Here is a 12,249-nt window from a genome sequence, read left to right on the forward strand (position 1 = left end):
TAAACCCATAGCTTTCAGCTCACAAAACAAAGAGATGGTCCAATATCATTTTTCTACCCTCCTCCATTAAGTGCTGCCTCCTCCAATGTTCTAAGAATATTCTCTCCTAAACAGGTACTCATGTTACATTTATTCAATGATGAATCAAAGAAAAAGATTTTTCAACCGTGCCAGAAATACCTTTTCTTTAATAAAGAGGAATGGGGGGAAAATACAGCTATCATGGCACTTTAGTTTGTTTGTTTGTTTTCCAGTGTACCTCAGCTCTTCTAACAAGTTAAAAAAAACTTATTGTGAATCCTGTGTCCACAGTCATTGAGTTCTACCCTTTGATGTCCGTGACAGACACACTAATGCAGTTTGGTTTAGCAAAGCCATATTCAACAAAACTGGTAAAGAGCAGCATGAGACACTCAGAGTAAATAGAAAACAGTTATCAGTCACATAAAAATTAACAGATACTTGTAACTCCTACCCCAAACAGCCAACCCCTGCTGAACACGGAGAGCACACATTGCGAGTTCGGTCAGAGCCCACACCCACAAAGCTCCTTCCACAGCCAAGCTGGTAAGATCCCAGAGTGCTTTGTCTACAGAGTCTGATTACGTGGATATCCCATTAAAAATGTGTACTGTTTTCATAAAGGTGGCTCTCCTGCATCATGTTGGGAGCGTGCCCATGGTTGCTCGGATAGCCATCCAAAGCCATATCCACAGCCACTTCTGTGCCATCTCTTCTGCTTCTGTAGATCTCTGGAAAGGGCCCACCGTTCTGCTCAGCACAGCCATTGATGTGGGCCAGAGGCAATGCCCCAGGTGGACAGCACAGCTTCTTAGCACAGCCCTTGGAGATGCAGGGTGAGCTGCAGAGCAGCAAGTCCTTCTGCTCCAAGGATTCTTTCAAATCCACAGCTTCAAACTGGATGGTCACACTGTGGATGCCGGCGCTGTGAAAGATTTCTCGAATTTTCCTGCTGGCGTCCTGATAGTCACTGTCTTTCTGATATTTGATGTGCAGGGTGGCAATGATCTTTCCACTTACAAGTTCCCAGATGTGCACTTCATGCACGCTACTGATTCCCGGCACAGCAGAGAGTTTAGTCACTGCAACAGAGAAGACCAAGTAGCAGCCTAGGTGAGTGCCACGATCAGACACAGAACTGCAGGAAAGTGGTTCCTTCCTGCACTCTCACCAAAATGACTACATGCTCACCTACAGGAAGCAAAACCAGCCATATTAATAAGAGCAGATTCCCCTGGCTGGTGGCCCAGTGACTAATGTCCTCGCCTTGAACATACTGGGATCCCATTTGGGTGCCAGTTCTAATCCCAGCAGCCCCACTTCCTATATCCAGCTCCCTGCTTGTGGCCTGGGGAAGGCAGATGAGGATGGTCCAAAGCCTTGGGACCCTGCACCCGTGTGGGAGACCCAGAAGAGCTCCTGACTCCTGGCTTTGGATTGGCGAAGCTTCAGCCAATCATTGGACAGAAGATCTTCCTCTCTGTCTCTCCTCCTCTCTGTATATCTGCCTTTCAATAAAAATAAATAAATCTTTTTAAAAAAAAAGAGTAGATTCCCCATCATCTCCTTTCACCTGTCTGAAATCTCTCACTATATGCCGCTACTCATTAAATGTACTTCAAGAAAATAAGTTTAACAACAGGGAAAAATGTTCAGGATTGTTGAGAATATAAAGAATAGATATTCTGATGGGATTCTGATAGGAGTATGAACTGGAATGTCTTCTTTTTAAGATTTATTTATTTTTATCTAAAAGGCAGATTTACAGAGAGAAGCAGAGACACAGATCTTCCACTTGCTGGTTCAGTCCCCAAATGGCTATAATAGTCTCTCTGAAGCCAGGAGCCAGAAGCTTCCTCTAGGTCTCCCACACAAGTTCAGGGGCCCAAGAACTTGAGCACTCTTCCATTGCTTTCCCAGTCCATAATCAAGGAGCAGTACTGAAGTCAAGTTGCCAGGATTCAAAACAGTGCCCACACGGGATACTGGTGCTACAGGCAGAAGATTAGACTGCTACACCACTATGCTGGAATTTCTTATATAAATGGTGTAACATTTGCATATCACCTACACATGGCTTTAAATCTCTTATGGACTATTTCCAATATCTAATACAATATAACTACTATGTAAACATGTTATACTGTACTGTTTTGGAAATAATTTCAAGAAATTGTCATTCATGTTTTACAAATACAATGTTCTAAAATATGTTTGGCCCACAATTGCTTGATTCCACAGATGTGTAATGTGCAGTTCTAGAGGGTCATTGGTGTGTCTATAATTTTTATTTATATCATAATTGTAACTATTAAATGAGATTAAAAAAACATAAATCACAACTACTCTGGTGTATGCTTAACTTGTTTCTTCACCTGAAAAACAACCAAGCTCTTGGGAAGACAAAGGCAATGCCAACTGCCTATGCCTACGTCTCCCTCTCTTTCCCTTCCTTCTTTGCAGTACTGAGCAAACAAACGGAGTTCAAGAAGTGTAAGTTGGTTTCTTTAATGAAGTCAGAAAGTGGCCACATTCCACTGACTTTAAGAGAGTAAAATGGCCCAGGTTGTCAAAGGAGGAACCCCAAAAGACCATCAGAGCATCTAGGAACAGCAGCTGTGGTCAGTGACTCTATGTTGGCAGCAATGTGTGGTTACTGAGCACACTGTTGGCAGAGTTAGATCCTGCATAAAAGATTTCCCTTGAAAATTACACTCTTCTGGGAACAGCCTAACCATCTCCATACAATGAATGCATTATGATTCATTTCAATATAACTCAGGTATACGGAATGAGATAAGGCCTTCTGATTATCATTTCCCCATAGGTCTTAGCTGTTTCTTATTGACTGACTCTAAGGTGAAGCAATGACAGTCAGCACAATAGCAAATAAGTATGAATTTGTTTTTTCTCCATTTAGAAACACTAGAAATAAAGCTACACATTCAATTTTTCACAAAATATAAATAGTTCCCATCTATGAATTTTAGAAAATGTCAAATATGTGTACCCTCAGATGTGCCTAACCCAAGTGAAAGTGTGATCTTCCGTTTGAGCAAAGCACACAAACAGACTTCATTACTAAATGTGGTACTGAAGGATCTGAGTTTAAAATCCTGCTCTTTTGGCCAGGCTGTGAAACACAGGAATTAGCACATCCCTAAACACTGGTTAATGAGAAAGCAAGGTATAGAATATGAAGGATTCTGGACCTGGTGCAGTGGCTTAATTGGCTAATCCTCCCCCTTCAGATGCCAAGATGCCATATGGGCACCAACTTGTGCCCCGGCGGCTCCACTTCCCATCCAGATCTTCCCACCAGTGCTTGTGACTTGGGAAAGAAGTAAAGTATAGCCCAAAGACTCCCTGGTGAAGACCTGGAAGAAGCTCCTGCCTTTAGATTGGCTCAGCTCCAGTCATTGTGGCCACTTGGGGAGTGAATCAGCAGATGGAATACCTTTCTATGTCTCTCCTTCTCTCTGTAAAATCTGCCTTTCCAATATAAACAAATAAATATTTTTTAGAAAAGAAAAGAATATAGAGTACCCATGTCTTCAGGAAATAAGAATAAAATTCAAGTTCCCAACAGAAGTGGTTAAAATCAGTCTTTGAGTTAAGTGAGTTAAAATCAGTCTTTGACATGAAAAGAAACAGCCCAGGAATAGCACTGTCCAGCACTAAATTTTTTAACATTTGCAGATTAGATAAGGCGGGCATTTAGTCTAGCAGTTAAGACACTGCATCCCGTACTGGAATATCTGGATTTAATTCCACGCTCCAGTGCCTAGCTCCAGCTTCCTGCTAATGAAGGCCTCAGAAGGATAAACGCTCAAATAGCTGAATTCCTGCCACCCACATGGGGCACCTGGATGGAGTAGCTGACTCCCAGCTTCAATTCAGCCCCCTGTGCCTGCATGCTGCAGGCACTTAGAAAGTGAATCAGCACACAAGATCACTTGCTCTTTTTTCCAAACAAACGTAAGTATTTTCTAAATTGCAATGAATCAGAAAAACAGGAGCAGCAAAGAGCCTTTGGTTCTTGGAGTTATGAGTCATCTCACTAGGTGACAAAATGTATGGTGAGTATCTTGAAAAATCAGTAGTTTTTAAAGTATTTCAGAATCCCAATATCAAAAAGTACTCTGAAATAATGTTGGCGTTTTGGTCTGGATAGCATCAACTGGACAGTGATTCTGCTCAATAGTGGCAATTTACTTACTCAGTTCCTCCATGTTGATTCCTTTGGGAACCATCTGCAGCAGAATAACAGAGGTCTCCTTGATGAGTGGGAAGGCAGATGACAAAATGATGATGACCATGATGACAGTTAGGCTGGGGTCAATGTAGCACTGCCAGTTACATGGGGCATCGGAGGCTAGAGGACGGACATAGAATATGATGGCTGTGATGACCACAATCACAGACCCTAGGGCATCTCCCATCACATGCAAAAGAACACCTGTCAAGAAGAAAGGAAGATCACTAAGGCACACATCCAGGTTTGAGAGTCCCTAAACTCAGAGACTCAGCTTTCCAAATAGATGAATACTTGTTGCTATTTCTTTTCTTTTTAGAGAGCACAATGGATCCAAATGCAAAAAATATCAATGACTTAGAAAACAAAGCCCCAGGCCACTCTCCTAGGAAAGGAACAGCCTATGAAGATTCTGTGCTGTCTGTCGCCTGTGGAAAGAGTGGCTGCTCCATCTCTAGTGCCACATCACTACCACTCGCCACCCCTCAGAGCACACCCACCAGGAAACAGAGGCTGTGCAAATGAGTCCTTTTCTTTCATAGAAGTGTCTATGCTTTAAGCTAGTTTTTAAAAAGTTCACTTTATGGGCCACCACGATAGCCTGGTGGCTAAAATCCTTGCTTTGCATGCACCAGGATCCCATATAGATGCCAGTTTGTGTCCCGGCTGTTCCACTTCCCATCGAGCTCCCTGCTTGCGGCCTGGGAAAGCAGAAGACAGCCCCAAACCTTAGGACACTGCACCTGTGTGGGAGACAGGGAAGAAACTCCAGGCTCCTGGCTTCAGATCTGCTCAGCTCCGGCTGTTGCAGCCACTTGGGTAAGAACCAGCAGATGGAAATTTCTTCTATCTCTCTTTCTGTAAATCTGATTTGCCAATAATAAGTAAATCCTTATTTTAAAATCACTTTATTTTTATTTTAAAAGCAGAGTTACAAGGAGAGAAGGAGGGACAGAAAGATCCTCCACCTTCCAGTACACTACCCAAATGGCTGCAATGGCTACAGCTGTGCTGGTCTGAAACCCTTTAAGTCACTCACATGGGTGCAAGGATCCAAGGGTCTGGGTCTTCCTCCACTTGCCCTTCCAAGCCATTAACAGGGAACTGGATAGGAAGTGGAGCTGCCAGGACCCAAACTGGCACCCACATGGGATGCTGGTACTGCAGCCAGCATCGCAACACCACAGCACCAGCCCCCAAAGAAGAAAAAGAGCTAGGAAAAATCAAGAGCAGTTTCCTTTATTTTTATTCCACTCTCTACCCTGATCTATTTTGTTTTGTTTTGTTTTTGCCTCCCTATAGGCATTTGCCTACTTTTCACTAAGCCTGTGGTTGTTTCAATGTTACTTGGTTTATAACAGCCTGAAGAACAGGATCTCTGCAGATTGTTTACTGTGTGAGAGGATCTGTCACAACAAAATAAGATGAAAATCTGCAGATAACCAGAATTATGGATGCCTTCAATTAAGGGAACGGCTTCTGATGGTATCAATTAAGAGACAGCAAGCATCAGCAAGGAAGACCTGGCTCTCTAGATAACTGATAGATAAGAACTAAACAGGAATTTGATAAATTAGGTGGTCAAAAGGACTTTAAAATATAAGTACGAAGTATCTGTCTTTTTTTGCCACATGCCAAAGTATTTGTCTCACAGAAAGCAATTTAGAATCTTGTAGCAGCATGAGCAACAAGGCAGTGTTGGCTTTCAGGCTCCACCTGGGATCTACCGAATTTGACTCTGCACTTCTAAGATCCCCAGGTGATTGGCATATGTGGGGCAGTTCCCAAAGCACTGCTCCACAAACAAAATATACATATAAACCAAAGTTTCCTTTATCTCTGCATGTATTCCACAGGTTCACCCCATAGAATTCAAGTCACTCATAGCCAGTCCTCAACAGTATTCCTTGCAAGGTATTTTGGGTTAATTCCTCCTCTTAGCAGCACATCCTGGATTCTGAGTAACATCCTAGCCAAAATGGCATTCTGTACATACATTAAATATACTCATGGCACTTCTTCCCAAAATACACAAGAATCAAAAAAATTCCTGGGCCCGGCACCGTGGCCTAGCGGCTAAAGTCCTCGCCTTGAAAGCCCCGGGATCCCATATGGGCACAGGTTCTAATCCCGGCAGCTCCACTTCCCATCCAGCTCCCTGCTTGTGGCCTGGGAAAGCAGTTGAGGATGGCCCAAACCTTTGGGACCCTGCACCTGCTTGGGAGACCTGGAAGAGGTTCCAGGTTTCCGGCTTTGGATCGGCACGCATCGGCCCGTTGCGGCTCACTTGGGGAGTGAATCATCGGACGGAAGATCTTCCTCTCTGTCTCTCCTCCTCTGTGTATATCTGGCTGTAATAAAATGAATAAATCTTTAAAAAAAAAAAAAAAGAATTCCTGCATTCCCTCTTGGCTGAATGTTAACTGAGTCTAACACCATCCTGATTCTATGCCCCATTCTTCCCACCCAGCTCCCAAGGTTTTCTTATTCCCCACATCCCATCCTGAGTCACGAGGAGGAAACAAAAGTTTCCCCAAAGTGTTCCTACACATCTTGTTCCTCTAGCAGCAACTGAGGATCAAAGCTTTCAACTTCTTCAGAACATCACAAAATACTACCATAAAGACACAAAAATCTCATATTGACTACAACCCTTTGATATCATCTTCACAAACTGACAGTCTGTTATCCCATTTCATGCACGTTGGCCTGATTTCCTCCAACTGTTCATAAATAACAGGAGGCCAGAATCAGACTCTGCCCTTTATTTCATCACACTGGAGCCATACAGCGTAAGTTTTTAATAAGACAGTATTATCTGGTTAAGTCATAACTTACATGACAAAGAGTAACTCCTGCTTTTGAAATAATAACAATAATAATAAGTTATAATACCAGGGACCGTCTTGAGTTACTATGCATTCATTCTTCTTAAGGACTTTCTGAAGTACTTTGTCCATTTCACAAATGAGAAAACAGAGGCACCGAATGCCTAGCATGTCCAAGATCACACAGCTGTAATGTGTTAAGAGTAGCACTGAAACTCTGCAAAGTCTTCCTAGAGAAGCACTATGTATCCTGCCAACATAGAAACCCTAAATTCCAATTTCAGGTTTTCTTTATGAAAAATACTCCTATTTACCCTGAAGCCTAAAAGCAGTACCTTTCAAAGTTGCTTTTCCCACAATTCATATCAAGAATTTAGCTTTGCATCCCAGAATACAACTGAAAAAAAATTCACAAGAAAACAAAACCTACCCTTCTATATGAATTATTACTATTTACTGTTCTATTTCATTCAACTAAATTTTATAACTACTGATCAAACTGTACCAAACTGATTTTAGTAAAACTATCATGACATTTAGTTTGAAACACCATTGAAAGCATCAGTCCACCAAGTTTCTTTAAAATAGAGACAGAGAGGGAGGGAGAGAAAGAGGAAAAGGAGAGGGAGAGAGTATAGATAGCCAGACAGAGACAGAATTCTTAGGTACTGGCTCTAACACCCAAAGGTTTGCAATGATCAGGGCTGAATCCAGAAGCTAAAAACTCAACCCAGGTCTCTCATTTGGGTGTCAGAAATGTTTCACGAGCCATCACAGTTGCTTCCCAGGGTCTAGATGAGCAGGAAATTGGAATTGGGTATCAAAGCAAGGCTCTCTACTAAGGGATGGACATATATTATCCTGCGTCCTAATCACACAAACTAGCCCTTAAATTCTTGAGATGTAGCAATGCAATGTGTTTTCTTGTCTCCTTTGCAAAGATGAAGAAGGCAAGATCATAACCCCTGTGGAGCATGGGTCACCAGCAGGATTCCGAAATGAATATATCAAGAACCTTCTGGAGGAGAAAGGGAGTCGTCTGTGATGAGTAATTTCAGGGAAGGCTTCCTGAGAGATGGGCAATTTGGGAAGGACTCTGGAGAGGAGACTGATTTCAACCAGCAGTGACTGGAGGAGCTCCAACAGAGAGGACTCCAGATGGAAGTCCCCCTTGTCAAGCACAGGGGATTGGTGCACTGCAGTTAGATTCTCAGAACTTGGCACTGTCTCTATGAGCCATTAACCTTGTGGAAGTGAACTTCTCTGAGCAGCGAGATTGCCATCTGTGAAATCAGATTTATAGCACAATCTGCCTCATCTTCCTCAGCAGCTGGTTCCTAAGAATATGTGGAACAAAGTCTGGAAAATCCTCTAAAGACTGACCCAGAGGTGATGTGACACTAATGGGCACCTACAGGTAGTGTGGGTCTTCCATGCTGCTCCAAGCACCCTTTCAATCCTCACTACAACACAGTGATGTTGACATTAATATCTCCACGATATATAAGTGAGGAAACTGCAACTCAAACAGGTGAAGTTAACTGCCCAAGATCAATATCCAGTTAATAAAAGGCAGAGGTAAAATTCTCACCAGATCTGCCTGATTGTGGACTCTTTATCACCACAGGTGTTTAGCATAGCAGTTTAGATACCACTTGATATGCCCGCATCTCATATCAAAGTGTTGGCTTTCAGTCCTGGTGCTGCTCCTGATTCTAGCTTCCCACTCATGCACGCACTGGGAAGCAACAGGTGATGGCCCAAGTAGTTGGATTCGTGTTGCCCATATGGGAAACCTGGATTGAGTTTCCAACTCCTGGCTTCCACTTGGCCTAATCCCATCCCTTGCAGACATCTGGAGAGTAAACCAGCAGACTGGAGCGTTCTGTGTGTTTCTGCCAGTCTTTCTGTTTCTCTGCCTCTCAACTAACTAGATAAACATTTAAATAAGTGCTTCCAAACCCAACCCCACTCTTCCTGTGCATTAATAGGGATGTGGGTTAGGAAATGATCAACAGCTGGTGGGGAAGGTAAAGCAGGTGAGGAGAAGGGCAGAAATGTCTAGAAAGAAATGATACTCCAGCAGAGTATCAGGCCCTTGAATGCCAACAGTGTTGAAACCTGATTCCAGATGTAGTCAAGGTTTCTGAAGACTCTTAGGTGACCACATCCGTGACTCAGAAAGATAAATCAGCACATAATCTGAGAAACAAAGATCACCACTCAGTAGACAACCTAGTCGCCTGACTAGTCACTGTGCTCACAAGGCAGCTATGCACTTGGCTCTCACTGAGTCTAGACAAAAATCAGGCCATAAAGCCAAACAAAGAAAATTGAACTATAAGATGATCTGGTCATTTGACATGAGTTGAAATTTGATATAAATATCTCAGAACTTGAAAAAATCATCGATGCTACTGAATTTGTTGAATAAATAACCTGGCATACATATGTGGTTATTTAAAATAATAAGATCTTTCTAAATTTAAAAAATTTTTTTTCATCAAAGGAGACTTATTCTCAAGTTAGGTCAGGATTATTATTTGTCTATTTATGTCTATACTAAAATTAAAGGGACTCATTGTCTTCCTAACATTCTCTAAACTTTTTCATATGTTAATGGTTGAGTCCATTAAATCAGTGACCACAACAAAACACACTGATGGGCATTTTTAAAAGATTGTGCTTTCACTGTACTTTACATTAGACCACAGAGTGTGTTTTTTACAACTTTTTTTATTCCCATTAAAATAAGAGAAACAGTAATGAAAATCAAGAAGTGGTGTTTGTTCACAAGAATTCCCATGAGCTATTTCCCCTGCAGACTAAGGAATCTGCTTTCTACAGCAGTTGTTACACTGTGTTAGAAATGTGACCATTCGGGGGTCAATGTATACACAGGAGGCAAACCATGCCTGTTCTCAGCCTGGGGTGACTGACAGCAGCCACTGAGTTCTCTGGAGCCTGTTTTTTCGTCTGCAAAAGCAAAGCGTTGGAGCTCAGGTGTCTTTGGGTGTGTCCAGCTCTACCTTTCTGTGGTCTTTCCCAGAGCCTTGGCTCCATGATGGGAACACAGCACCTAAGGTGAAACCGGCCTTCCAGGCCTGAACCTGAAACCCAGAGGGTCCTCCTAGGCACAGGCACAGCAGGAACCAACTGAGCTAGCAGTTACTAAAGCAGCATGGGTTACACTCAACAAGTCCACACACTACTAGCTGACACTCATTCATAAATTGTGTCTGGCACAAACAAGGCACTCAATAAAAAACATCACCTACATTTCCTATAAGGAAATGAGCCTGGGTAAGCACTTTATAAATTTTACCTCACAGCAATATCATGAAGTATGTACTATCACTGTCCTAATTTTTAAAAATAAGGAAATTGGAGGCTGAGAGCATTTCAACAACTTGCCCAAAGCCATGTAGCTCTTATGTGGTAGATCCAGGACCCAAATCCAGGCAGCTCCAAACCAAATTCCAACCTTCCAGCCACTGCACTTGTAGGGAAAAGATGGAATTAAAAGTTTACTTTACCTCAAAAAAAAAAAAAAACCATTGAAATGATATGTACTCATAGTATGTATTTTTCATGAGCTTTCCAAAAACTCCTATAATGTGTGGATTTCAAAATTTCGGTACAAAGATAATTTATCCTTTAATTCCAGTTTCTACAAAATTTTCAACTATTCATGTAAACATTTTAAACTGAACCTTAAAAAAGAAAAATTTAAAAAAAGAAAAAAAAGAAAAAATTAAAAGATGATGGTTTTTCATTCTAGAGTCCCTTTACAAGAAGATACACCCAGTAAGCCTTCTAGAAGAATACATTCTACTAGCTTCACCACCCCTCCCATCGCTGAAGCATTTTAAAATCTGTGGTGTTGCTGCTGTTATTTTCTCAGCTGTCCAGAGAGGGCTGTTCTGGAAATCACTCTATAAGACAGATGTGAGACTCCGAAAAATACAAGTGTCTCCTAGATTATTATGTCTTTTTTATTACTTCCATCTATGCCCCATTACCAGCTTCCCCCAGAACATATGAAGATAAAAGGCTGTTTAGGGACAAGTGCTGTGTGTAGCACGCTAATTTTCCTCCTGCAGCCCAGGCATCCCATATAGATTCTAGTATGAGCTACTCTACTTCCTATACAGTTCCCTGCTAGTGTGGGAAAGCAGCAGAGAATGGCTCAAGACCTTGGAAAACTAGACATAGAAAACTAGAAAGAAGTGCCAGGCTTCTGACTTTCTTTAAATCTGCCTTTCAAATAAAAAATAAGTACATCTTGGGGAAGGGAGGAAAGAGTTATTAATCATTTTGCAACCCCTCTGAAGCACAGTCTATATATACCCAAGCAATAGGAAAAGATGGTGGATTCTGGGCTGATCTTAGCCCAGCAGTGCTAACCTTGAGTACATAATGAGAAAAAATGCAGTTAGGTACCTTCCCCATGTTTCAGCTGTGGCCTGGAAGGAGGGGTCTCAGCTCCACAGCACCTGCACCCAGGCAGCTTTTGGGCAGGAGTTTAGGGAGGCAGAGGTGACTCAGCCATCAGCACCAGGGACAAAACTTTGGGCAGCAGCCCACCTACTCTTTATAGACAACTCTACTCTTTACAAACTAAAACAGGCTGCACTGAACACTTATAAAACTGCGTGGACCAAATCAAGTAAAGTAGTAACCTGGCACTGATACGTGGTGCTCTGGCACCAGCCAGCAGCTTTAGTCTATGTGGAGCAAAGATAAATCATTACCAATTAGTTTCTCCTGGATCGATGTGGGGATTGGGCAAGAGACTAAGGTCATAGTCTGTGCGGGTAACTGGCCTGCTTTCAAACCTACCACTGCCTTCTGCGGTGTCAAACAGAAAGAAGGACAACAGCAGGGCACAGGTGCCACAGACAGCAATTCTAGCTGGCCGGAAGCGAATCCTACCTCTGATATTCAGGGCTTCGGACTTCTTTTCCTTTTCCACAACCTCTTCAGGTTCATTCTGGGTATTCAGGGAATCACCTGCATTCAAAGAAGAAACCTTGTGTTGTGTATAAATTCTACAAATAAAAAGAATCAATGGATTCAATATGAATTTCGGTTATTTTAAATTCCTCCCAGTTCATGGATGACCTTACCCCTGTGAGTGTGTGT

General features: G+C 42.3%; 1 protein-coding gene across 2 annotated transcripts in view; it reads right to left on the bottom strand.

Annotated features, from left to right (window-relative positions):
• Nucleotides 1-236: 236 nt before the first annotated feature.
• SLC30A10 (solute carrier family 30 member 10) overlaps nt 237-12,249 on the bottom strand; it is a 33,956-nt gene continuing 21,943 nt past the window's right edge. For both annotated transcript variants that reach the window (XM_036495258.2, XM_004578911.4), the window contains exons 2-4: nt 12,040-12,117; nt 4,241-4,480; nt 237-1,103 (exon numbers count right to left, since the gene is read on the bottom strand). In XM_036495258.2, coding sequence (XP_036351151.2) covers nt 619-1,103; nt 4,241-4,480; nt 12,040-12,117 — 803 coding nt within the window. In that variant the 3' untranslated portion in view covers nt 237-618. The remainder of the gene's footprint in view (nt 1,104-4,240; nt 4,481-12,039; nt 12,118-12,249) is intronic.

Source organism: Ochotona princeps, chromosome 10 (assembly GCF_030435755.1).
Source record: "Ochotona princeps isolate mOchPri1 chromosome 10, mOchPri1.hap1, whole genome shotgun sequence".
NCBI classification, from domain to species: domain Eukaryota; kingdom Metazoa; phylum Chordata; class Mammalia; order Lagomorpha; family Ochotonidae; genus Ochotona; species Ochotona princeps.